Here is a 27,009-nt window from a genome sequence, read left to right on the forward strand (position 1 = left end):
GCAGCGGTACAGAAGGTGCAGAAGGGCTCTGATAACTGCACTGGCAGCTTCCCCACAGGACCTCGGCGGTGTGTGTCAGGAGATTCAAGCCAAGAGGCAAAGCGGCATTGCCGTTGTCACTGGAGTTGGATGGAGGGTGAAGGATATCCACGAACTGGGAAACGCGGGGACCCGCTGAAGTGGTCACGTAAAGAATAGAGCTTTATTCTATTAAGCAGCCACGGGTACAGACTTTAAGCTGTTCGGGATACACCTTATGCGTATACACCGGGAACACACAGCCCCGAGCATCCGCACCCGGCGCGCTCTGAGCCCAGCGCTGCCCCACACCCGGCCTGGGCCAGCTGATTGGTCCTGCCAGAGTGAGCGACAGCGGGGCGGACCAATCGGTGAAGGCAATGAGAGGAAGCGGCCGCCTCCCACCAGCCTGCTGTTGGACTATTCCAATACCGGAGCGAGGGGGGGCAGCAGCTCAGCCGGGGGGCGGGGGCACACGTAGGAACCGGACGGCGCAGCGAGCAGCCCCCGCCATCTGCCTCCGTTCTCCCTCCTCGTCCTCTCCGCTCTCATTTCTCCGCGCGCTTCTCCCAATTCCTGAACGGGGTCGTATGTCCCCTGCTCTCCTCTCCCCCCTCCATGGTTTCCCTCACGCCGGGCAGCCGCCTCTGCGCCAATCGGAGCGCGCCACCGCCATGCGCGTGCGCATTCTGGCGGCCGCCCTCGCTCGGAGCGGGCGGGCGGCGGCCGGGGGTCCCCGCGGGCGGGCGGGGGGCGGGCGCCCGGCTCGGGCCGTTGTGCGGCCGCTGTGGGGCAGCGGCACCGCCGCCGCCGCCGCCATGCCCGGCAGGAACAAGGCGACGTGCGGCTACGGCAGCCCCGAGCTGGCCGTGGGACAGCAGCAGGCCGCGGAGGGCGGCCGCGACGCCGGGGGCCGCTCGCCTCACGGGGACGAGGAAGAGGAGCGCGGGGCGGGCGGCCCCGGCCACAACCTGGGCGACCCCGACATCGTCAAGTCCCCCAGTGACCCCAAGCAGTACCGGTGAGGGCGGCGGGGGAGGACGAGGCTCGGTGGGGCGGGCCGGGGTCTGCCCCGTGTCCCGGGCACCGCTGGACTTCGGGCTGGTTCCAGTGCCTGGGGGAGATGGGGGCCTGTCTGTTCAAAGGAGGCTGGTGGTTCGCGCGTGTGCTTCTGCTGGGGATGGGCGGTGCGGGAGCAGGGCTGGGGCTGGCAGGGGCCGGGGGATCGGCTCCTTTGCGGGCGGGGGGGTTCACCAGGCACAGCAATTCCTAATTAATTGTTGGTTCGCAGCCTCTCGCCGAAAGATTTCAGCTGAAGTGCAGAGTGCGGTTGAAGTATTTTCAGAGCAGATCCCAACTTAAAAACAGCCTCTAAAACTCTTCCTGTTTTAAATGAGCTCCCAAGTTTTAACACAGACATATCCGCGAGTTGAGGCACAGTGCTTTTAAGCTGCCGTTTTGCTTGTGTTTTTATTTGAATATATCCGAGTAATACCCCGGGAAGTGATGAAAAGGATCACATTCCCTGAGCACAGCCCACAGCGTCCGTGGCCCAGACACAGCAAGGGACTGGGACGAGAACTCCAGCAGGGATTGAGCTCTTTGTGTGCTGTAAGACAGTTTATTCTTGAAGGGACACTGATAACTTCTTCCTGTTAGGCAGAAGATGATCCAGCCCTTGTTAGAATTGCCTTTTTTTAAAAATCTTTACTTTTCCTGATGTCTAATCTGTGCAGCCAGTGGAGAATCTGCTGCCTGAGTCTGGAACTGAGTTTTGGATTTGCAGTGACATTGGTTGACAGTGAAATTCCCTGCTGGCTGCCTGAAAAGGACTATGCCCATTGGCTTAGGGAGACACTTGCTCCCTCCCTTCTTGCCCTACTTCCTTGCTGCTTCCTCTGAATCGCTGCCTGCCTCTCCTGATGGCATTGTTACTCTTGCTACTTTGTAGCAGGCTCTCTTCCTGCAAAACTCACAGCTACAGATGCTGTCAGCTCAGGGAACTTCTGCCTTTGCTACCTGAAGCAGCACACTGGTGAATGAAGCTTGGGAAATCCATTGAAGGCTGTTACTACCATTTTTGAGGCTCAGGAACTTCTCTGCACATAGAGAATTGGAGAGTGTGTTTGCTTATAAGACAAGGGTGACATCAGCCTTAACTTAGTAAAAAATATCATATTTTACCTTCTTAGATACAGTGATCACAAAAACCAAAAGAGCTCTGACAGAGATTGCAGGATGAATTTTCAGAAGTGAGTTTGTTGGAACAAAATAATCGTCATAATAAGAGTTAGGTTTGCTCACTAGAGCTGTAATTGGGTAGTTGTATTTACCAGAAATATATGTTTTATTTAAATTCGTCTACATATGGAATTTCATGGGCTTGTATTGCTTGTAATTTGGGAAATTACATTTCTCAGTGTTTACCATACACTGGTATGTATTTAAATCTTAACTTCTGAACAATTGTCATTAATATAAGAAAAATCGTTGTATGAGAACAATCCTGTTTAAACTTACCCAGGACTTTTAAAGAGTACTTTTAAGAATTTGAATTTTATTCTATATTTAAGCCTTATTTGTGTCAGTGCCTGTATAGTCCTTCAAAAAAACAATTGGACTGTGCTTGCTTCTGTTTCTACCTTATGTGATTGTATTTTTTTTACTGTGTTTTGCATACTAATGGGTACTTATGTATTGGTTACATTTGTCCTTTTCCATTGGACTAAAACATGGAAAAAGTAAAGAACACCTATGTCAGTGGTGCCTCTGATCAGTATGACCTAAACTGTTCTAGATTGTCCTGGAGTGAAATCTGAGAGCCTCCACCAGCAACTGGTTCAGTCCTGTCCTTGCTGCTGGTGCTTTCTGTCCTGTGTGCAACACCCACGAGCCTCCAGATGAGTAATGTCAAATTAGGGTAATCTACTCTTTGAGCTTAAAGGGGGTATATGGAAAGGATCAACAAGGGCTACTGGATACACCTGGCTGAGCAGCTTTATGGCACACTGTTCCTCTGGGAGAATAGCCCCATTCTGTTCTCTGCTTTCTGTGGCTGATCCCTGGGAGGCCGGTGTTCCCCATGGGAGAACCTGAGGCAGAGAGTTGTTGTGGAGGAGAAGGAGATGCTGATTGTGCTGGAAGATGCTGCAGCCTTAGCTTGTCACTGTCTGGGGTTCTGGCTCTGAGCTGCTCAGAGTGTACAATGTATATTTTAGGCCCCTTTGTACATTCAGGAGTGTGACATATGGACATGATGGAAATTGCTAGCAAACAGACTTTCAGAATGTATGGAGGATTAGCTTTGCTCCCAGACATTACTGTGGATGAGCACTATCTGTGCCTCCTGCAGTTGGTCAGAGCACCTCTGCAGGTTATGCACACTGTGCTACAGTTTGAACAAGCCAGAGTGCACTTGTGCCTTGGATTGGAGCAGACTTGTCCTGCTCAGCAATCCTGCAGCAAACTGGGTGTGTTCCTGCTGGCCCAGAGCAAACGCTGTCACTTCCCCTTGGAGACTGGTCATGATTCATGAACTTTACACAACTATTAAACATTTGTTCATTACCTTTTTTGCATAGACTTAGTAGTCCAAGAGCTGTAGTAGTCCACATTGCGAAGTTCTAATCTGATATTAACACAGGTGCTGGACTAGATGACCTTAAAAGGCCCCTTTCAAAACAAACTAGTCTGTGATTCTGTGCTCTGTAACTCAGATTTTTCTGGGAGTGTGGGATGTGACCATGGGTTTGTTTTATTCTAGTTGGATTTTTTGTTTGTTTGTTTTGTTGATTTGGGGGTTTTTGTTTGTTTTTTGTTGGGGTTTTTTTTGTTTGTTTTGGTTTTAGTTGTGGGTTTTTGTGGTTTTTTTGGTTGGTTGGGTTGGGTTTTTTTCTGGATTACATACCACTTGTCTATATCACACTAGTTCAGAGAATGGATGAAATATTTTCTGGATCCAGCATTCCTTCATTTCTGCACCTTGTGTACTAGCTGGTGCAAGCTCCTGGGAGGGGTGCTCTGGCTAATTTGACAAATTGTGACTGTCTACTCCAGATCTGATGGGAAATGAATATTGCTGAGAGCTCTCGTAGTGCAGAGCATTGGTGCTTGCAGTCCCCAGTATGAAAAGCTGTAGAACGGTGCACAGCAGGCTTGTGGGGTTTTATTTACATATATATGCACACACATATATAGAAAATTCTGTGTAAACACACACACAGAGAACTCTTTATTGCTTCTTGATAGTAACCCAACCAACCCCCTGACTTGTTTTATGGAGCCTGCAGAGGAGCTCTCTCCTTCCTAACACATGCCTGCTACGTCTGTGGATCCCATTTAATACAAACATTGATCAAATCAAATAAAATCAAGTGGAGTCTCTGGGACCTACTTAGAGGCAAGGACTAAGATCTTCATTCTGTCACGTAATATTTGTTTCTGAGAGCCTGACAAGTATAACAGACTACTGAAGTTTGGGTTTGCCTGTTCTGAGTACATGAAGTGAGTGCTAGTAGCTTAAAAGTGTCACAAAGGAAGAAGAAAAAGCCAAAATCAGTGTGTTTGACCTTATGGGGAGAAGGGCTTCTGCTGCTGCCCTGAACTACTGCTCATTCTTACAGCTGTTGAATAGCAGAAGAGTTTTTTATTTTCTTGCTGTAAAACTGCTCAAAGTCTTAGCTACCTTTAGATTTTCATTAGGAAATCACTGTCAGTTGAAGAGCACAGAACTATTATAGGAAATTATGAAACTTTTGTGATTCTGAAAATTCAGATTTAGGAGATGAACGTATTCATTTTAAATAATTATTCTTTCAGGTATATCAAACTGCAAAATGGCTTATGTGCACTTTTGATTTCGGATTTGAATTACTTGGACGGTGCCCCAACATCTTCAGAGGAGGAGGAGGAGGAGGACAATGATGATGATGATGAGGAGGAATCTGAAGAGGGAAGTGATGAATATGATGATTCTGGAGCTGAGATCGAAGATGGTAGAGAAGGTTTTGATGATGAGGACTGTGATGAGGGGGATGAGAGTGAGGACAGTAATGGAGATAATGAGGATTTCAATGGTTCTGATGACAGTGAATTAGAAGAGCTGGCTGAAAAGGAAGAGACAAGAAAGAGAGGCTGTTCGGAAAAGCAGGTATGTACTTAAAGCTGTAGGCTGAAAAAATATACGGTGAACTTCCCTGAGGTCTGAAGCCTTATGATTAGACATTCAGACTAGACCTTTTTATTGTGCCTGTCCTGATTGATTCATCTTACACTTCTGTCATTTTCCTGAAATGTTCCTTGAAGTTGCTTTTACTGAGAGTGTTGTATTTTCTCTAGTCTGCAGCAGCCCTCTGTGTTGCTGTTGGCAGCTTCTCTGATCCTGAAGATCTGCCTGGATTAGCACACTTCCTGGAACATAGTATGTATCTGCTCCTATTTCATCTTCCCCAGCTTCAGTGCTAAATTAGTGCTATGTAGCTCAGGATGTCTGTAATATTTAATATTATGTATAATTTCCTATTTTGGCTATTTGAGAATTTATTTTCATGAGTGTGTGATCTTATAAAAATACTGACTTAGTAAGGAACTCTTAATATGGGAGAAGGTGTCTCATACCCTTTGGCAAGCCACGCATGAGCTTATATGAATATTCTTTGTTATCCATTAAAATTCAGAGGAACCATGTTACCCATGGCTTTATAAACCAGGTTGGAGCTACAGACCTTTATCTCCCTAGTCAGAGGTGATGAATTAGTAATATCGGCAGTTTGAAGTTTCTGTCCAGATATGTCACAAAATATTGTCCTTGCCTGACTGAGGCCAGGCATGCCCAGGAAGGCACAGTTAGAGGCAAAGTACAGCATTTCCTGGGCACATCACACAGGTATTTGGTAGTTACCCTCTGTGTGTGAGCTTTGGGTCAGTTGTAGGTTGCCATAGCTGCAGTTAGGAATAACCAATTAATGTCATGTGGGTAATGTTGCAATGATTTTTGTTGCAGTGGTTTTCATGGGCAGTTTGAAGTACCCAGATGAGAACGGGTTCGATGCGTTCCTGAAGAAACACGGGGGCGGTGACAACGCTTCGACCGACTGCGAGCGGACGGTCTTCCAGTTTGATGTGCAGAGGAAGTACTTCAAAGAAGCCCTGGACAGGTAACTTTATATAAATGGTGGTTAGGTGTTAATTAATGTTTGTATGTACCTCAGGAACTTGGGTGTAGCTTTTCAGTTCTTCATTTTGGGGTGACCAAGGCTGTTGGTGAGCTTCCAAAGGTATCTGTGCTACAGCAGTGATACAGAATATGTGGAAATGCTATTTCCCATAGGGTGTGTTGCTGTTTTTTGAGGTAATGCTGGTGTAGCCACTGTGGGATTATGTAGAATCCATGTATAAGTCTTAATGCATACAGCTTTTTGATTGTTTTGGCACCCTTAAACTGGTAGCATTGATTACAGAAGAAATGTTATGCAATGTGACCACTGATCAGAGGGGAAGTGCTCCCAGAATCCCAGTGACTCATCCTTTGAAATATCTGTCCTGATTAGAGTTACTATTTTTTCGTATTCTGTTAGTTTGTTTCCAAGTGTGATCCCTCGGGATGGGTGGGATGGCAGCCTTTAAAGTAACAGTACAATGTGTGCCTCAAAAGGAGACATTTAACCCAAGCCAGGTTAATCACTGCTGTATGTGTCTTTTGTCAGAAAGTGTTTAAACTTGCTCTACTCTGTGCTGTGAGATATGTTGGGACAGCAGAGCTCCACATGGTTTTCTTGGCATGGTTTCCTTCAGTGAGAAGAATTACTTATTCATGGGGGCACAGCTGAGTGTTCTTGATGCTGTAAAATATCTCAGGAGGAGAGCAGACTCCACTGCAAATTTACTTTGGTCAAAAACATTCCTGTGATGACACCAAGAGCAAGTGTCTGCACATTTTACGAAGTATTATTTAAATTTACTATTTTATTATTTAAATGGTGTGAACATTCTTAGGGCGTAAAGGCAGATAATCCTGCACCCATTAGTGTCATATCCTGCTGTATCCAACCAATTCAGTCCCACTTTATGGAGCCTGGAAGCCCTGCCCTTTGGTTTTTCATGGTATCACAAAATAGGCTTTTATCTTTCTCTAAGACAGTACAGTCAAGAATTGCATCATTTGTAATACAAGCAACTTTAGAAACCAAAATAGTAGATGTTGGGTTTAGCTGCTGGGGGTTTTACCCTAACCTGATAGACACTGAAGAAAAGTATATGAATTTTTCTGTTCCATAGGTGGGCACAGTTCTTTATTCACCCATTAATGATCAGGGATGCAATAGATCGAGAAGTGGAGGCTGTAGACAGTGGTAAGTAAGAGAATCTTTTCCTGTGTGTTTAGCCCATCTTCTTAAAACCTACTTTGTAACACTATTTATTGGTTTCTATTCTGGACTACCCTTTGAGCACTTCAGTCAAGTTCACCTAACTTGTCAGAGAGGTTAAACTCTTCAGCTGAAGTTTTGTGGACATCAGTGGCTGTTAGAGGAGAAAGGCTGAATGTAGTACCATCACTGTGAGAGTTTACCCTCTCATTTCTTGAATTAGAAATTAATAATTTGAAGTGGTTCGGCAGTAAGTGGCAGGGCGGTTACATGATCATTTGGATGCTCTGCAGTGAACAACATGCCTTTAGCTCCAGCACAGCCCCAGTGCTCTCTCCGGTCATATGTGGAGTTAATACAATAAGTTGAGGTGACTTTACTTATCTTCTTATTCTAATGCCTGAATAACTACAAAATCGCTTCCCAGAAGGAAATTAAACAAGGCAGAGAAGTGAGTAGAGTGTTGATTTCCTCATATGTGATGAATACTCTCAGATTCCCTATAGACTTTGACTGTTTTAGAAAAAAACTGTTATTGGCAGGTATACCAACTGGTTCAAATGTTTATTCCAAGTCATCATCTGTCTTCTGGCAAGGAAAGATGGGCAATTTGATCTTTAAATTTAGGTAAGTGTCAGTGTAAACAAGGACCTGCCTTTGAGTTAAGGTGTGGTTCTTCAACAGCTTAAGCCAATTTACACCTTCATGGTGCAAAACCTGTCCTTCCCTTGGACTGACAGGGGTAATGTGCTGCCCAGTGAAAGGTGTCAGCTCCTGAACTGCCCGTGGGATAACCCAGCCAGAAGAATTAGTGTTCAGCTCTGCTCTGCGTGTTCCTTATTACCAGCAAAAACAGCAACAGGCAAACGCAGTTCAGGAGGGTGAATTCTTGATTTTGGCAGAGTCCCATATTTAGATTAGTGGAAACCGAACGTAAAACTGCATTTTTGGAAACGATCTTGCTCAGCTTTCAATTTCTTATTAGCAGGCTAGAGGTTGTTCTGTGTGATGCCTAGTAGAAGCAGATTTGTAATTGTTCTCTGGCTCTTGCTGCAGGGCCTGATCTTGTATAATATTTCTGGCCTTTTGTCCCCATTGAATTTAACATATTGAGAGCATTCAGACAGGACAGGTTGGGGCTTTACATGCACTTCCTTCTTATGCTTTTCTTTCTTCTCAGCAAGGAGCTACGTTTTTCCTCTAATAGTCATTACAGCTAGCAAGTCTTGTTTTTAGCCTATTTCACTACTTCATCATACATTACAACAAATTCCAGGTTGCATCTCTGTGGTATATCTCTTTATAAGTTTGGTTGGGATTTTTGCTTTGTTTTGGGGGAACATGACCTCTAATGTTGATGCATGTCACTGCAAATTCTTTAAATTAATAGAATATCAACTAGCAAGGCCCTCTGATGCAAACAGAAAAGAGATGTTATTTGGGAGTCTTGCCAGGCCTGGACATCCTATGAAGAAATTTTTTTGGGGTAAGTCCTGTATTTATGTTATAAAGTGGTGATAATAGTTAAACATTTAACCACTTAAAAGTTTGAGTGGTTAGATGCACTAACATGAACTATCTTATCACAGCAAACACTAGCCTTGCTCAGATGTATTAGAGCAATTATCCATTTTACAGTAAAATGGTTGGGAATAAAAGCAGCTGTCTCCTTTCTAAGATAGTTTTCATTCAGATACTGCTTTTTGCTGATGCTAAAGCTGGGTTGCCCGAGGTGTGTAATCATGTAACTTTCTGTTAACATAAAGGTGGTGCTCTCTGAGTCATCTCTGTCTTGCTTAGACTTGGTTTTTTCATTATTAAAATTTTCTGGAAAGATAAATTATTTCTGGGTATGTGTCTAAGGAGGCTTTACAGAATAAGTAATTCACTGTTGAACTTGCGGAAGTTACACCTTAACAGCCATATGAGGGGAGCAGAAGGGAAATATGTACTTCTTCTCTGAGACAATACAGTCCCAGCTCCCTCACCCTCATGCTGGTGAGTGTGTAATTTGCTGTGTGATGGGTATTAGAGTTGGTCAGCTTTGAAATGTAGATAATTTTTATAAATTTCCGTAGTGACATACACTGAACATCATATTTCCCCCTCTTTTTCCCTCTGCTGTTCTGCAAGTTCCATTGTTGAGGGAATAGCTGGCAACAAACAGTGGATGATCTGATAATGAAAGAGGACTCTGTCCTTCCTTGCCATAGAAATACCAACTGGCTTTACAGTAAGAATTAGAAATTGGAAGGTATTGAATTTCAATTAACATTCTTTTAACTCCATATTTCTACTAGGTATTTTTAATGTGCTTTACCATGACTCAGGGAGGAAAATAAGTTCTTGATATGCCTGGTCTTGGATAACTAACTACACCTACCTTTTAATGTTTCCAGGTAATGCAGATACCCTCAAACATGAGCCCAAAATGAATAATATTGATACCTACACCAGACTGAGGGAATTCTGGCAGCGCCACTACTCTGCTCACTACATGACTTTAGTTGTCCAGTCTAAAGGTAACATCAGTTGTTCCTTAAAAAACAACCTCATTGCTGCTGTTGTTGAAGTGCTTTTGGAACCAGTTCAGCTGTAGCCCAAACCATTCTAGTGGATTGTCCAGTCCTGCAGAGGGTATTTATATGCAGATTTTAGCCTGATTTCCAAATGAAACAAGTCTTGAGCAATTGTGCTGTGTTATTGTCATCCTGCCACTTCTTGAGAGTCATTTAACTGAAGGTCTGGAATAGGTCCACATTAACACAGAAGGTAAAATCTCAAAGATAGCATTTCAGAAATAATCTTGTAGCAATGAAGAGTCAGATCAGTTAAATTAATTAATGCTACTGATTTCTCTGACATCAACAGTAAACCTCCACAGTTAAGTGGTGAGAGACTGAGACTCTGTCTTCCAGTTGTCTTGTTTCTCTAGGAGGAATAGAGATTCTCATTTTTTTCCCACACAGACTGAAAAATTCTATGCAAATGGATTTGAGTTTCATTTCAGCAAAGAACTTCAGACCTGTGATTTTTTTCTGCTGAGAGTAGAAGAAAATCTTAGAAGTTATTCAAGTTAGGTTTGTTCTTAGGGAGGGGTTTTATTGAATGCTAAAACTGATTGCAATTCCCATCTGTAAAATGGAGATGGTAATAATAGAGGTAGGATTTCTTTTCTTCTCCTTTGCTTTTTATTTTCTGTCTAGACAGTGAACTACTTAGGGCATTGATGAATAATCATTAAACTGGTGATGTACTGCAGTGTTTCTTCTGGTGGTTGGGAGGAAAATGGTGGTAACTGATAACCAGTCAGGTCAACTTTGTGGTTTTGTCTCTGTTAAAACAAACTGTGAATTCTCCCCATATCTTGTCCAGCCTTTTTTATTGCTGTTGACCATATGCAGCATCACTTTGGGAATTCAGAATGCTTGCTTAAACAAGCAATTTCCAAGTTTTTATTTTAAAACTTAAACTTCTGGTTATTGACTCAGTTCTTCTAAAAAAAAGAGGATGGGGAGAAGAAAACCTTAGCACTGCAGGACTACATGTGAGTGGGAAAACTACTGTGTATAATCTGGAGAGTGGTTGAAGGAGTTGCAAGTACTGGTGATTTTGTAGATCCCTAAGACAGTAATTCCTCTTCACTGTCACTCCAGACACTACTGAACTTTAAATCCCAGTTGTATCAGCCTGGGATTTCAGCACCATATACAAACCCAAAGCTATGACCACAGATACAGCTCAGTGAATATTAAGAATTGGCTCAAACCAACCGCTTTGAAGTTTATAATTTAGAACTTTGCAATTTTCAAATACACTGACTTGCAGCCTCTTTAAAATAACTGAACTGGTGAGATAAGATAATTTGTCTTAGATCTTCAGGAAATTGCATTTCTGTTTTTCTTTTTTTCTCTCCTTTTTAGAAACACTGGATACATTGGAAAAGTGGGTGACAGAAATCTTCTCTGAGATCCCAAATAAGTAAGATTCTTTTGATGCATAGACATTACAGATGATAAAATTATCTGTTCTTAAAATGGCATTAGAAAAAATCCCTTACTGGAGAAACTAAGAAAATGACTATTTGTTAATTAACATTCTTATCTGGGGAAAAAAAAGGCAACTTTATAAATCAAAGACCAGAGTTAATTGTGCCAGGAAGACTTTGTTTCTGCTTAACAATTATTTAGGCTGTGAGCTGTATGGTGCTAACTTGAAGCAGTGTTTGCTTAATATGTGCTGATACCTTGATTTTGTGATAAGACGTTCAAACCTAGATTACCATTTTACATTGCTTATCTTTGCTTTGCATCAAAAATAATTAGAAGCAAAATTAATTAACACCATATCTGGAGTTTCAGTGTCATCCTTAGAGTGGCAATGGGTTAGAAGTTAATCTTCTTTTTTAATTGTTCACTGCAATGTTCTGTCTAAAAGAGAGGGTTCTGGAAAAGCTTTGCTAACTTGAAAAGCATTTTATTTCCCCTTCCATTTCCTGCTTTTGCAAGGTGTTTGTTTCTGTGGTGCCTGGAAACACACTTATACCTAGTACCACACAGAGACACATTTGTCTCTCCTGACCACCCCTGTCCTCATTCCTCCTTCCCTACAAGACAATCCATCAGGACTCTTTGAATCCAGGGGGAACTTAGGAAGTTGTTTACTGTACTTGGCTTTCCAAAAGGAAGTTTTTTGCTGGTGCTGCCTTGTACAGAAGGAAGGGGAGGTGTTGGTGTGGTACCCAGATCTCGTTACTGACTCTTGTTGTGTGGGCAGTACAGGCGAGGCCAGGTTGCTTCCACTGCTGGGTGGATCCTGGGCCACACCCTTGGTTAAGGGCCGTTTTCAGGCTCTCTGGTGTCCTGTCAGAGCTGTGGTGCTTATGTCTTTGAATATCTCAGTGCAGCCTTGAATCCTTGCCAGTAACATCACACTTCCATTTTGCTTTTAAGTGGTTTACCCAAACCCAGCTTTGGCCACCTGACTCAGCCTTTCGACACCCCAGAATTTCACAAGCTTTACAGAGGTAAGTGGAAATAGATTTGAATGTTCTGAATACCTGACTTCAAATTTTCTCTGGGTGATCCAGATACTTTGTATAATAATTCTATGTGGATTTGAATAACTTTTAACTATTCTTTCTGCATTATGTATATTTTCTTATCTCTGTCTGCTCGTGTATATTTATATTCCATCTGTTTATTTGTGTTCAGTTGTTCCAATCAGGAAAGTTCATTCATTGACCATCACTTGGGCACTTCCCCCACAAGAACAGTATTACAGGTATGCTGGTGCTGCATTTTACTTCTACTATGTTTATGCTGTGAATTATTTGTTGCCTTTTCCAACAAACCAAAGAATCTCATTTACTTGTGTGACAGAATACTTTGGTTCAGCTAGGCAGGCATTTTAAAAATGAATTAAACTGATGCAGATATGGTTCCTTTAATAGAGTGGAATTTGTACATGGCTGATTTTAAAATCATTCCTCACTGACTCAGATCAGTCATTATGTTCTGAACTCCCACATTTTTAGCTTATTATCCTAATGCTGCCTGAAAATGCAAAACTTTGCCATGAAGAAAGAGACTGAATATTTTAGTCATTAGCCTGGTGATTTGAATTCATTCTGGGAAATGTGTTACCTCCTGGCATCTAATCTCCTGCAAACTTTCTTTTAGGGTGAAACCTCTTCATTATATTTCCTGGCTGGTGGGACATGAAGGCAAAGGCAGTGTTCTTTCTTTCCTTAGGAAAAAGTATGTATTTTTAAAGCATGGTTATTAAATGCTTTGCTGTCATTAAAATATAGATAAACTCTATTTTGAGTATATATATATATATATGTATTTTCTATAGATATAAAAACCACCTTTTTGTATCAGTGTTTTGTTAGTGGTATTCTGTGAGTTGACAATAGACTCAAGTAAAAAATGTATGGATTTTTGTCTGTGATCCATGGATCAGCAATATCTGTGGCTGGTCTTTGAGATCTCCAGAAGGTAGCTTAGCTTTTTCACTTTTTCTTAAATTCTGTATCCTGAGGTTCACATCTTTGTGTTGGAAGATCTTTGTGTAAAGTGTAGCTGAATTGAAAACCAGTGAAATAAAGCTATGATGTGCTAGTTGTAACTAAGCTCAAATAAAGCTGAAACGATTAATTAATGAGTACCTTTAACTCTTCCATAGATTTTGGGCTCTTGCATTATATGGAGGAAATGGAGAGACAGGATTTGAACAGAACTCCACTTACTCCATCTTCAGCATTTCTGTGACCTTGACTGATGAAGGTTACAAGCACTTCTATGAGGTATGTTTTACTGCAACTTGATGTTCGTACCGTTTTCCTAATGTCTGGGAAAATGACCCTGTTCCTTTCTGTCTGCAGGTGGCCCATGTTGTATTTCAGTACGTGAAGATGCTGCAGAAGAGGGGGCCGGATAAAAGGCAAGTGTTTGCCACTACCTCAGATATTTGTGACATTGTCCTTCTCCATTAGTCTGCTATTTGTAGTGTTTGCACTTTTTCTAGAGTTACTAGAGCATAAACATCAGTAGTAAAGCTTGTCCTTGGGGAAAATATGTCAGTTTTAAAGTTTAAAAAGGAATTTTCTAAATGTTTATGCTTATCTCTTGGTACTTTTAGTTTGACTTGTTGTGATCTGATTTCTGATGAGTAAGCTGAACTAGCTGAACTGCACCAGGTTGGGTGCAATTTTGTGTTTATTTTTTAAATTTGTTGAGCCACATCTGTGGAAGTCAGGACTGTGGTGTTCTGATGTCAACCTTTATGTTAATTTGGTATCAGTTTTTGACTCTTTGTAGTTAACTCTCTTCCTCTTTAGAAAACAGCCAGTTGAGAAAGGCCATTTTGGATGAAAGGAAATTACATTTAATACTGGCTTCTATGTCTTGTATTTGAATGAAACACTGAACTCACCTTTAATGCCTTTCCTAGAAGACTGCTTTTTTCTGATTCTTGATAAATGTTGTGGAACAATGGAGAAAATCCATTTTTATTCTCTTCTTCTTCCTTTGCAGAGTATGGGAAGAAATACAGAAGATTGAAGCTAATGAATTTCACTACCAGGAACAGGTATTTATCCAGTTTTGTGTTGGTGTAGGTAAACCATGAAAAGGATTTCGTTTTGATGTTGAAACACATTTTCAAAGTTCTGTTCAACTGGAAATAAATTATGCACTTAATGAGGCTGTATTTTGCTGAAAGAATATGTACTGTAGGCAGAGAAGTATTGTGACTTTTTCCCTAACAGAATTAAGTGTTGCTATTTCATTCCCTACCTGCTAGGTAGGTTCTCTCTCAGTTTGAGTCATTAGGCCCTTGTGTGTGAAGTTCTATGCCCATTAATAGTGCTTTGCAAATTGTTTGGGGCTTTTCAATATTTGTTCCTAATTTCACTTTTTTTAAGCTGTAATCTTAAAGAAGAGAACATAGTTTGGATAATTTGAGAAGCTTCACTTCATTGACTTCAGTCACTCCAGTACTTGTCAATAACTGTTAGAAACCATGAAATGCATTGAGTTCAACAAGGAAAGTAAGAGCAATCCTAAAGAATAATGGTCCCAGAGACATGGGTTTGGGATAAGCAGTGCCCCAGGAGAGGTTTAATGTTTTCTGAGGTGTACAGCATCTTAAGAAATTCCTGGTCATTTTTTCCACTGTTGTTTACAAGACACAGATATGTCAAACTCCCCTCTTTTCAGGCAGATTATGGTCTGTATCTGACCCACAGTCTTTACAGTGTGATGCTGGCTGGTGCAAAAATCCCAAAAGCACTGAGCAAGAAGCTGAGCAGCCTAGTCCTCTAGGCAGCCTTACACTCTTAAAAAGCAATGTGTATTCCATGTCCAAATAGGAGAACCTCTTCTTCCTCTCACTGTGCATCATGGCAGAGAACTTGGGACAGGAGCAGAAACAGAGATACTTGTGCAGCAGCAGCAACATTTCCTTGCCTTGCACTTTCCAGGTTCCAGATCACTTTACATCTTGAATTGCAGGACTGTGCTTGTGTTCCCTGGAGGCAAGGAATGCATTCTGCTGGGTCTTTAACCTAGTATATTCCATGACTGTAAACTGCATAATCAGGGTTTTTCCTACCAAGATGATTTGTCTAATTCTCAAAGGAGACGGAGCATTAGATATGGTTATGAAATACATTTAATTCAATAACTGAAACTAAATGCCATAACAAGCACAGCATCCAACTCATGCTCAACATCCCTGACTAGTCAAGCTCTTCTCAGAACAGAAAACTGATATTTTGGTTTTCTAATTATGTGACAAATAGCTTTATTTATTTGCTTACAGACAGATCCTGTTGACTATGTGGAAAGCCTTTGTGAGAACATGCAGTTGTTTCAGAAGGAGGATTTTCTGACAGGAGACCAGCTCTTGTTTGAATACAAGCCTGAGGTAAATATGCTTTGAACTCTGATTATATGTTTTGATGCAAGGAAAATATGGGCATATTGTATAATATAGGCATGTGTATAGGCATTTGTAATTAAGCATAATGCAGGCACAGGTTGTGTATTAATTGAAACACTTCTTGTATTCAGAAAGCAAATCTCCTGTTTGGTAAGCTTGTTATGTTCTTGTTCTTCCTACGTTTGTACTGAGAAGTCTTTTCTGGGTCAGGCAGAGCCAGAGTTGCATTTGAACTGCAATATTGTCTTGAACTTGCAGATCATTGCTGCTGCCCTGGAGCAGCTCAGCCCTGAGAGAGCCAACCTGGTTTTGTTGTCTGCTGCCAATGAAGGCCAGTGTCACCTCAAAGAGAAGTGGTTTGGAACACAGTACAGCGTGGAAGGTAAAACAGCAGCAGAAACTCAGGCAGTGCCTGATTCACGCAGTAGAGACAGTAAAAGGGTGACAACACAACATACAAGTGAATGGAAGCAGGGAAGTGAATCCTCAGTGCTTTACTGAGCCCACCATTAGCCACTCAATAATTTTTCTTTGTTTGGTGGCAGTTGATTCCCACTCCCTAGTCTGCAGTTGTTTTTGGAGGCAGAAGTCCCAGTGAGCCCTCCAAGCCCTCCACTTGGCTGCCACTCTGGTCCTAAACAGGGGAAAGAATCCCAACAAAGAAGCACAGGGTGTGGTGGTAGCTGGGTTACTAACGCAGGCAAGCTTGATTTGCTTTTTAATAGGACTGTTTCGGTCCTGCTCCAGAAGATGTTGTAGGAATGGATTTAGAAGGAGTCATGATGAGCCAGGTGACATTAAGAAACTCCCATCGTACTGCAAATCTTCACGGAGACAGCAAAGAGATGAGATGACTGGCTTAGGAAATAGGATAGCATTGCCTGCTTGTTGAACTGAATGCATTTCTTGTTTTTAATAGATATTGACAAGTACTGGAGTGATTTATGGGCCAGTGACTTTGAGTTAAATCAGGATTTACACCTTCCAGAAGAAAATAAATACATAGGTAAGGCACCTGAGCATGAATGAACTCTTCCCTAATAATTTGAGAATTTGCTGTGGTTTAGAAACAATCTTAATTTCCATCTGAACATCAACCTGGTTTTCCAAATTAAAAAAACGTGATCACTCTGTTCACATGGATTTTATTTCATATTCTTTTGTTTATAAGCGTGAGAACTGAATTTTTCTAAGGTATAAGCTTACAGATGATGTATCCATAACAGCAGGCCTTGAGAGTTAACAAAGAGCTCCAGATACCTTAGAAGAGCAATTTTATTTGCTAAGTCCTGCTGGTTTTGAAAGCGTCTTAATACCATCTAGCTTTGTTGCCAAAACCAAATGAAATGAAATCCAGAACCTGTGTCCTGGATGGAATGAAGTATCACCACTCCTGCACTGCTTCTGAGCCTCTATTCTGGTGTGGAACAGAAAAATAGGTGTTCCTATAGGGTCCAGGAAAGCATTATCACAAATAATTTAGACAACTGGAGGGGAAAAGGGTATTTTTTGATATATGAGACTTCGGTGCATTTTTGGTTGTGTGTGAAACCCACTAACCCACTTTGGTTTGGTTTTTCTTTTTGTTAGCCACTGACTTTGCTTTGAAAGTTGCTGACTGCCCTGAGACAGAATATCCAGTCAAAACACTCAGCACACAACAAGGCTGTCTCTGGTACAGAAAGGATGATAAATTCAAAATCCCAAAAGGTAAATGCCTGAGGGCTTTCTGAATAGCAAGTTCCTGTTTTTACCATCTGGAATTTATTTGAAGGCAAATCACCATTTAAACTAAGTGCTTGCTGTCAGCTCTTCCATGGTCCTTTTGATATGTTTATTAGCTACAATAAAAGAGAAGCAGGTAAAGTACCTGCAACAAAGGAACCCTGCTGATACCTCTGGTTGAAAGTGGAATCGCTGAGATACACTGACTGTGAACAGGATTGGGCAGACAAAATATGATGCTGAGACAAGGGCTTGAGAAGGAAAGAACACATGAAAATAAATATAATATAAAAATATAACCTGGATCTGAGACAAATGTGGAAAATATATTGCTACTTTCAAGCATAATGTCACAATTTTAAGTGTCTCTTAAACAGAAGTTTTATGGAGTTTTTCTGTTTATATTGGTCATGCCATGTGAGTTAGTGTTCTGCAAAGCACAACTTTTTTTCTAATATTTAGTATTTTTAAGGAAAGATTTTTGGAGTGAGAAAGAGAAGACATTTAATGATGACAGTATTTAAGAAAAAAAATTCTTACAGCTGAATGACCATTTTCGTTAGACTCAAATACATTTGGCTTTAGAAAGCTGTCACTTTTTATTACACAATTGCTCATTTAAGTTTCTTTTTCCACCCCAGGTTATGTTCGATTCCATCTGATCTCTCCATTGATACAGCAATCTGCAGAGAAGTGAGGATTATATTATTTATGCTTATCTTGCAGAGTAACTAAATTACCATACCTAGTGAGAAACCATGAAGAGACATTAATTTTAAGCAGGAATAGAATAAGGTGTCCTTTTCTCATGTTCTTACACTTTCCTTGTGGTTTTATCTGCAGTTTGGTGAGGGTGGTTCTGCAGCAAGTCCTGTCTGTAGCAAACAGATGTGTTGGAGTTCAATGGTGTGTTATTCCCCAGTGCCTGTTTGGGAAAAAATAATGTAACAGCAGGAGTGCAAGTACCAGAACAAAGTGTTTAGAGAAGGAGCAGTTCTGAACCAGCAGCCTGGGAGCCTGTAGGAGGGGCTGTTGGCAGCACTGGAAACCAACTGTGGATCAGGCAGACCTTGGCTCCAGCTCTGTGTGTGCTGCACTGCGCTGGTCTCAGGCTGCCATTGCCATTTGGAACCAATTTCATAGTGTGTTTGTCATAAGCCTGCCAAGACCTGCACAACTCATGTTTTGGGAAAGCCTTTATAAATCTGTTTTCTTGGGGCTTTGTTAGTTTGAACTTCAAATTGGAATCCAGGTACTAGCAAAAACCTGAGAGCAGGGACTGCATTTTCCATGTTGTGTAGCCTGATTTGCTCTAGATTATTATTATTATTATCTTGAGAGGTAAAAAAATCATGTCATTACTCAAGTCTTCAGCATAACTGAGTCCATCTGCCCCCCATTCCTTTACACAAAGTACTATAATTTCATTTTCTGTGATTATTCAGTGTTTTGAGCATTGGCACATTACAATGTGTGTTCCTACCTTGAAGAAATCTTAAGTCTTTTGAAGCTGGAATCTTATACATTACAAGGAACAGTTTAATGTCCAGATAATTTTTAAGTAGTGTCATGTGCTTTCTGGACAAAGGGAAACCTGCATTTTGTTTCTGGGTTTGTTTAAAACATCTTTTTGAATCTCATTTTACTCAAGTATCCGTTTCTGTTGGAGAACTCACTGTGTGTACCATCAAACTCATTGGGCTTGACTCTTATCTTTTTTCCATCCTTTTTTTCTTTCTTATTAACTCTCTGCCCTCTTCTCCCTCCAGCATAGTTTTGTTTGATACATTTGTGAACATCCTTTCCCACAACCTTGGAGAACCAGCCTATGAAGCAGACGTAGCTCAGTTGGAATACAAGCTGGTGGCTGGAGAGTACGGCTTAGTCATCCGGGTGAAAGGCTTCAATCACAAACTACCTGTAAGTTCTCCTCTTCTCAATACTTTTATGCCTTTTATGCCTTCTGCTTTTTAGTGTGTGTGCATTTTCTCTGAGCAGCTGGAGCTTTCAATGCTTAGATGGGGTATTTTAAATGGCAAAACTTGTGTCTCTGTTAAGGGTAATGCAGCAAATGTGCTGCTTTTTCTTGTGCTTACGTGTATAAATTCACTTACACAAGCTCAAATTACCGATCTTTCGCTGACTTAAGAGAAATCTTCCTTTAATTAATGACTGTATCTTCATTAACACTTTTAACAGCTTTTCTTATAAAAAGAGCTTTCCATCTTCCATGTGCATAGAGAGTGTTAGAGCCTCTCCGTCTATAAGCTGTGGTTGTTTGCTGTCTGGGAAGGGTGTCTGAAAACACAATTTGACTTTGGAGATCTGGCTTCTGAACATACACATTTAGGGTGCAGATTTTCTTTGTTGGCTTGCTAAGAGGATTGGGGAATCCCTGTTCCCATTCCCTAAATGCTGGCCATGTAAGACGTGGGAGGACTTAGTGGTTGAGAGAAGACAACCACTGACGTTCATTGCAAGAGCTTGACTGGAGCTTTAATAAGAGTGTCAATGGTCTGTCAGACCTATTAATGTGAGGTTTAACAGAAAAAGCCCAGTAGGCAAACAGCAGGGACTGAATATTCTCTTTTTTAATCCTGAACGTGTCTCTGTTGTGATGCCGCTGTGCTAGTCAGCTGTCAAAGGAAAAACTGGAATATTGAATACAGAAATGTCGGCATTCCAGGCTATGTTTGTTCCAATAGAATGTGGAAACTACTATTGATTTGGGATATTGAGCTTATTTACTGCGTAAAAATGCTGTCCTTTTGAAACTGACTGTCATTTGGGATAGAACTGTTTAGTTAAGAACATCTGGCAGAACTGAGAAATGTGCTTTAGTAACATTGGATGTCTCTTATGTTGACCAAATAGGGATGATTTTATATTATTATGTAGGATAAAGTTGAAATTGCTTCTTAAAAAAAACCAAAAAACCTCAACTTAAAATTTTTCTTTTACAGCTTCTATTTCAGCTCATCATTGATTACCTGTCTGACTTCAGCTTTACTCCAGCAGTTTTTGAAATGATAACAGAGCAGCTGAAGAAAACATACTTCAACATCCTCATCAAACCTGAGACTCTGGCCAAGTGAGTTCTGGGAGAGGGCAGACAGTGGCTGCACAGCAAGTGTTGAGGTTGAACTGAAGAGCTCAGGGATTCCTGCTCTGTGCTCACAGGGGCTTGTTCCAGGGTTTCCTTGTAGCTCCAGGAGTGTATCAGACATGGGGTCAGGTTGGACACCCAGGGAGCTGCTGTTCTGAAGTGACCTGGAGCCAGCATTGGGTGCTGAGGGAGGGCACAACCAGCCCATGGGCTCCTGGGGACCCTCTCCATGTCTCCAGTACAATCCTCAGTAAGAAATGGGATCTCTGGCATCAAACAGCTCTTGACGTCCCATGGTTCTGTTTTCCTTCTGCCCTGCAGGGACGTGCGTCTCCTGATCCTGGAGCACGGCCGGTGGTCCATGATCGACAAGTACCAGACGCTGATGAACGGCCTCTCCATCGAGTCTCTCTCCAACTTCGTCAGGGCTTTCAAGTCCCAGCTCTTCGTGGAGGGTCTTGTACAAGGGAACTTCACGAGCAGAGTAAGCACAGCCCTGGCAGCTGCTGTGCACTCACTGGTGCTTAAAATGTGCTCTAACACACTCACCTCACCCTCCTGCTGGTTGCTGCTTCTCTACTGGCAGTCTGGAGTCTTTTAGGGCCGGGGCAGTTTCTCCTCTAGCACTTCAGGAGTGCTCGTATGGATGGGCCAGTGGGCAGTCCATAGTTGTCAGCTTGAACAGAAGTTTCCAGGAATTTGGATTCAAATTGTGTAGAGGGAAAAATATAGTAGATATATGCCTGTAATCTGTTTCTCCTGTTGCTGCAATTTTTTATGTTGTTTGGTCTATGGATATATTTGATATTGAGAAATTTCCACAGTGGTGCCCCAGGAAGAGGCTTCCCTCAAAGTGCATTTATCCTGGAAATTGGATTGTGCCTGTACAGTTTGGTCAAACCTCACTGAGTTCCGGTCATCGTCAGTCTTGATCTGCAGTATTCACTGAAGGCTTCTACCCTGGGATTAGGGCACACATAGGCCTGTCAGGCTTTATAAAACAGGGTGGAATGGGGCTTAGCTCCCTGTATCCAGTGTCATTGTGTGCCAGTGGGAGAGAAACCCACAATTACAATTTGTGCCAGGAAGTTTGTGCCAGCTGATGGTGTTTGTCCTTGATCTGTTTAAAGTCTCCTAAAGAAAATGTGCTCTTTGGGAGTTCAGATACCTGTAGTATTTCCTTCCCAGAGCTCCAGGTTCATGCACTAGAGAGGGTTTATCCCCTCCTGTGTCCACCCTTTGCTGTTGGGATGGCTGGTGCTATTTCTTTGGCTCGTGCCTTCTCCTTTTGGCAAAGTTACAGTGCAAAAAGCAGGGTGGAGACTCTCTTTGCAGTGTGGTGCAGAGGAGTCTGGAGGGACTTGGGACAAGGCGAGGGGGCAGGGATGGAGGTGGCACAACAGAGCTCAGCTGGTCTTTGCTTGGGGGTCACACTCTGAAGTGCAGCACTGGGGTGTGAGGTTGTGAACTGGGGTAATAATTCTCTCCTAAATAAATTTATGTTTTTGTTTTCTCCCCTAGGAAGCAAAGGATTTTCTGAATTATGTTGTTCAGTGAGTATCTCTTGACTCTTGAATTGCTTATTATGTGGAAACTATAATCAAGATAAGAGTCTTTTCCGGAGGATGGACTGATGGAGAAACTTCCTTCTTCCCTCCAGTGTTTGTGGGAGGTGACTGTTAACCATGGCAGTTTAAGCAGACATAGTTCTGCTTTGGGGAAGGGGCAGATAAGGTCAGACCAAGTGTGGAAGTATCTGGGCGTTATGTTGGTTTTGGCCAAGACATGAGCGGGTGTTTTGACACTTTGCTGTTTGTGCTCCCTCAGAAAACTCCAGTTCGCTCCCCTGGCCCATCCCTGCCCTGTCCAGTTCCGGGTGGTGGATTTGCCAAATACCCACCTGCTGTGTAAGGTGAAAACCCTCAACAAAGGTGATGCCAACTCTGAGGTGACAGTCTATTACCAGGTAAGGTGTGCTTGGGGTGTGCTGGCCTGTTCCCTCTGGCAGCTGCAGGCAGGAATGTTACAGAGGGGACACAGACACCTCATGTCAGCACAGGCCCTTTCCCCTGAGGCCAAACCCTGGTGGGCTCTTACATTGTGTGGGGTTCCCTGAAACCAGTACCTTCCCCTCCCAGGCTGTGCCAGTGCCCATAGCTGGGTTAGTGTCGTGGTCCTGCTGTCCCCACCTCATGGGGATCTCATGGGGTGGGCTCTTCTCCCCTCTCCTGAGGCCCCAGGGAAAACCAGAACTTCCCATTTGTCCCTGCTGTGATGCAGTTCTGGCTGAGGTGTGTGGCACAGCTGTCACTTTGACCTGAACTGTGGCATTTAAATCCATGAAATCACCCTAAATTCTTCATTCTCCTTCTAGTCAGGTGCCAGGAACCTGAGGGAATACACCCTTATGGAGCTGCTTGTGGTAAGTCAGTGTTTGTGTCTCCTAACTCTTCCCTGAAAACAGTGCTTGGAGCCAAGGCCATGGGGCTAAGTGGTCCCAAGGGGACAGTGTGTACCTATTGCTGCCTCTGACTGAGCTCTGAGTGTTTGGGTTGGGTTCCCCAAACTGTGCAGTGATGGGACTGTTCTCTGAGCTTCCACCCCACCGTGCTGAGCCCTCTCAGTTCAGTGGTTGTGGGGGCACAGGCAGCACTTGCTGTGCTCCGGGTTCCGTGTGGAGCCCACGAGGGGCTTCAGGGGAACGTTGCTTCTGTGTAACACTTTGTGCTGTTCCAGATGCACATGGAGGAGCCTTGCTTTGACTTCCTGAGGACCAAGCAGACCCTCGGGTAAGTTCACTGAGGAGGAATCCTCCTGCACCTCCTCCTACACTCCTGCTTTTGCTGTTCCCTGGTATTTTATTTTTACTCTGGAAATCCTTCCTGCACAGTGGCTAATTCCTGAATTATTGTAATGGAAACAGCAACATACCTCAAAACCAAGAGCATCCATCAATACAAGCTGCAAGCCAAGTTGCTTTTGGTTCCTGTAAGAATTGCATCTATTACCAGTGGGTTAACTTGGAATTATTCAGTGTAAAGTTGTTCCTTCCACTTCCACAATCAGGTTCCCCTTCCCCAGGGCTGTTTTCACAGTGGCTCTGTGGTGCAGAGCAGCCTCCCTGGAGGCACCCCACTACCTCAGGAAACTGGGACAGGCTTTTCACAGCTATAGGTCTGTCATTCTGCTTGAATTAAGTTTGCAGGAACACAAATACTCTGCCAAGCTTAAAAGGATTTCCTAAAGATGGGCAAACACTGAAGTGCAGTGATGCAGAACATTTAGATATGAGATTTTTCTGTCAAAAGTACCAACATAATTTTAACTTGTAGCTTGTCCTGTAAATGAAAAGTTAATTGTGCTTGTGGAATAACTTTATTGTTTCATCCTTTCTTTTAAGCTACCACGTGTACCCCACCTGCAGGAACACTTCTGGGATCCTTGGCTTCTCTGTCACAGTAGCAACCCAGGCAACTAAATACAAGTAAGTGCTCTGTGGTGAATGTTCATCACTCCCAGCCCTGGGAGTCACACCTGAGCACCTGCTCTCATTTCAGAGTTGGCCTGTTTCAGGCCAGGGAGGGTTTTCTTAATTCTGTGAGGAGAGTTACGTCGGAGCCCAAAGGGAATGTCAGAAGGGACACTGCTGACAGTTACAAAATCCTGACTCAAAACCAACACCTGAATAAAGCAATAGCCTTAAGGTTCTGAAAACTGCAGCAGTCCCGAGTTGAATAGGGAAAAGTAATCCCAAGACTCAGTAAAATATCCCACTGCCCTTTGGAAGCCATCCTGCCAGGAGAGCTCAAATCCTGTAAATCCTGCCTAGCTGTTCTTGTGGCTCACTTTCAGCAGACACAGCACTATTATGATTTTGTTGAAAGGTGGAGTGAATTACAGGTATTTGACCTGCCAGAGGTGAAGGGTTATTTGAAAGGTATGCAACTTGTGAAAAATAAGGCTGTGTCAGTGAAAGTTTAATTAGCAGAGAGGACTGCTGCCTCTAATTCCATTACTGAGATCTGTGTCATCAGGGACGGTTCTAATGTGTCAGAGACCTCAGGATCCATCACATCACATTGTTTTTCTTTCTTTTAGTCCTAATCCAGTGCACCATAAGTATGTGCAGGCTCAGGGCTGCAGTTGGGGATACCACAGCATGGTCTCCAACAGCATCAGGGTAGTGGCTCCTCTGGCTGCCTGGTTACCTGAAGCCCCTGTTTGAATAATACTTAAAACAGCAAAAAAATCAGAACACTGGCTTTTTTCCCTGATACTGGGGAAAACTGAACACCAGGTTTTCTCAGCTGGGAGCTTTTCAGGAGACAAGGGAAGAGAACCTGTCCCATACTTTCCCTTACTGTCAGGGGGCTGTTCTGCTACTTTACACCCCAGGATTGTTTTGTTGTTGTTGGCTTTCTGGTTTTTTTTCCTTCCTAATTTAATTATTTAACTCTCTTTTAGTTCTGAATTGGTTGACAGGAAAATAGAGGAGTTTCTTTCTTGTTTTGAAGAAAAAATCAAGGATTTAACCGAAGAGGCTTTTAACACCCAGGTAAAATTTCATCTTGAAAAGCTCTTCTTTGAACTGCAAAATTCAGTTACAACTATCTGGCAATTTTCTGAGGTTTTCTGGACAAAGGCCTCACTTGTAAATCATGTCTCTTTCTCTGTTCTGCAGTTGTTCCCTAAACATTAATTCTCTGGCCATTTACATTCAAGTTTGAAACTACTGAACTACCTTGTTAATGTAATTTGGCTTTTTTTCCAACTGCAGTGAATGTGATGGTAAATGAAGATAGTTTTAAAACCTTTTGAAACTAATTGTTTGGTCTTTTTCCAATGTAGGTTACAGCTTTGATAAAACTGAAGGAATGTGAAGACTCCCACCTTGGAGAAGAAGTGGACAGGAACTGGAATGAAGTGGTGACCCAGCAGTACCTGTTTGACAGGCTGGCCCGTGAGGTGGGTGTTAGATGATGCCAAATGGAACACAAAAAGCAGGTTGTTTTTTGCAGCAGTTTCCAATGCAAAGCATAAACTGGATTTATGCTACTGTGACACACTGATTCTAAAACTGCACGTTATTTTAAAAAGGTTCTTTTATCCAATAGGAGAGAGTTCATAGAGAAACCATTTTTATGTTTAAAATTACTTAAATCACCAGTGCGCTACTAAAACCTCATTCCTGTGGGTTTCAGATTGAAGCTCTCAAGTCTGTTACACAATCAGACCTGGTCAGCTGGTTCCAAGCTCACAGAAGCAGCCAGAGGAAAGTGCTCAGTGTACACGTGAGTGTTTGTCAGCTCTGCGCTGCCAACTTCTGGAAGGCCAAACTGTGACAATTTCAGCATAAGGGTGTGGGAGGGAAGATCTGTAAAATTTTTACTATGGTGGTTATCCACATTTTCTACATTTCCAATTATTTGAATTGCATTTCAGTATCTGAGTTTTAATTTGAACATTGAATGAGATTCAAATTTTTCTTTTGGTTACTTTTTTCCAGGTGATTGGATATGGAAAACACGAAGGGGACTCAGAGGTTACAGCTGTCTCAGGACAGAATTCTTCATCTGGTGAAATACCTCATCTTACTTTATTGCCCCCCTCTTCTTTGATGAGTGACGTTACTTCCATCAAGGACATCAAAGCCTACACATCAACTCTGAATGTTCTCCCTTACCATAAAATATTAAAATAAAACTGACATCGTCCCCTGCACTGCTGTGTAATACAGGTGCTTTCTGCAACTTAAAACATTACAAACCCTGTTTTTATTAAACCAGGGCTGTAGTGGTAGCTGGGATGAAGATGCCCATGCAGAAACTTGCCTCAAGTAAGTTTCCAGCCAACCTCTCTCATCAATCTCCCAAGTTCACTAAGAATAGGCCCCGACTTCCACACGGATCCACTTTCTCCTCTCCAGCTGTCCGGAGCTGTGGGCTGTGCCTTTGTGTTCAGACTGGCTGGTGCATCATCCCTGCAGTGCTGCAGCAGTGACAGCTCCTCAGGAAAGAATCCACCCAGGAAAGTGGGTGGGAGGGGAAGAAAAGCCTCAGGCTTCCATCTCACACTGCTTTTTTAGTTTTTCTGTATGTCCGACATAGACAAAATTGAGATAAAATCAAATAAAAACTAGATGTAACTGTGGACAGAACAGTAGTTTGATTGCTACATGTAGCTACTTACTCAACCACTATTAACTGCAAGCAAAAGCACAGCAGTGCAGAGGTTCCTGAAGTGCTGGCAAGGCTGGATGTAGAGTCCAGAATAATTCTCCTGTGGATGCTGCAAATTGTGCTCCTTTTGCTTGTTCATTAACTACTTTAAGAAGTAGGTTTAGCTGTA

General features: G+C 42.5%; 1 protein-coding gene across 1 annotated transcript; it reads left to right on the plus strand.

Moving 5' to 3' along the window:
* The first annotated feature begins 593 nt into the window (after positions 1–593).
* On the plus strand, positions 594–26,382 carry NRDC (nardilysin convertase). The gene is made up of 31 exons (XM_027683165.1): positions 594–1,039; positions 4,837–5,167; positions 5,356–5,437; positions 6,020–6,173; positions 7,294–7,367; positions 8,773–8,868; positions 9,782–9,904; positions 11,306–11,363; positions 12,335–12,408; positions 12,596–12,665; positions 13,064–13,141; positions 13,572–13,692; positions 13,771–13,829; positions 14,423–14,477; positions 15,711–15,815; positions 16,089–16,212; positions 16,750–16,836; positions 17,421–17,540; positions 18,197–18,248; positions 19,325–19,475; positions 20,519–20,646; positions 20,983–21,145; positions 22,183–22,214; positions 22,489–22,627; positions 23,036–23,083; positions 23,398–23,450; positions 24,062–24,145; positions 25,126–25,216; positions 25,510–25,626; positions 25,863–25,952; positions 26,168–26,382. Exons 1-31 carry the CDS (start codon positions 609–611, stop codon positions 26,360–26,362), a joined length of 3,585 nt encoding a protein of 1,194 aa, XP_027538966.1. The 5' UTR covers positions 594–608; the 3' UTR covers positions 26,363–26,382.
* Positions 26,383–27,009: the final 627 nt, after the last annotated feature.

Source organism: Neopelma chrysocephalum, unplaced genomic scaffold, assembly GCF_003984885.1.
Source record: "Neopelma chrysocephalum unplaced genomic scaffold, ASM398488v2 Primary Assembly neopelma1_64, whole genome shotgun sequence".
NCBI lineage: Eukaryota > Metazoa > Chordata > Aves > Passeriformes > Pipridae > Neopelma > Neopelma chrysocephalum.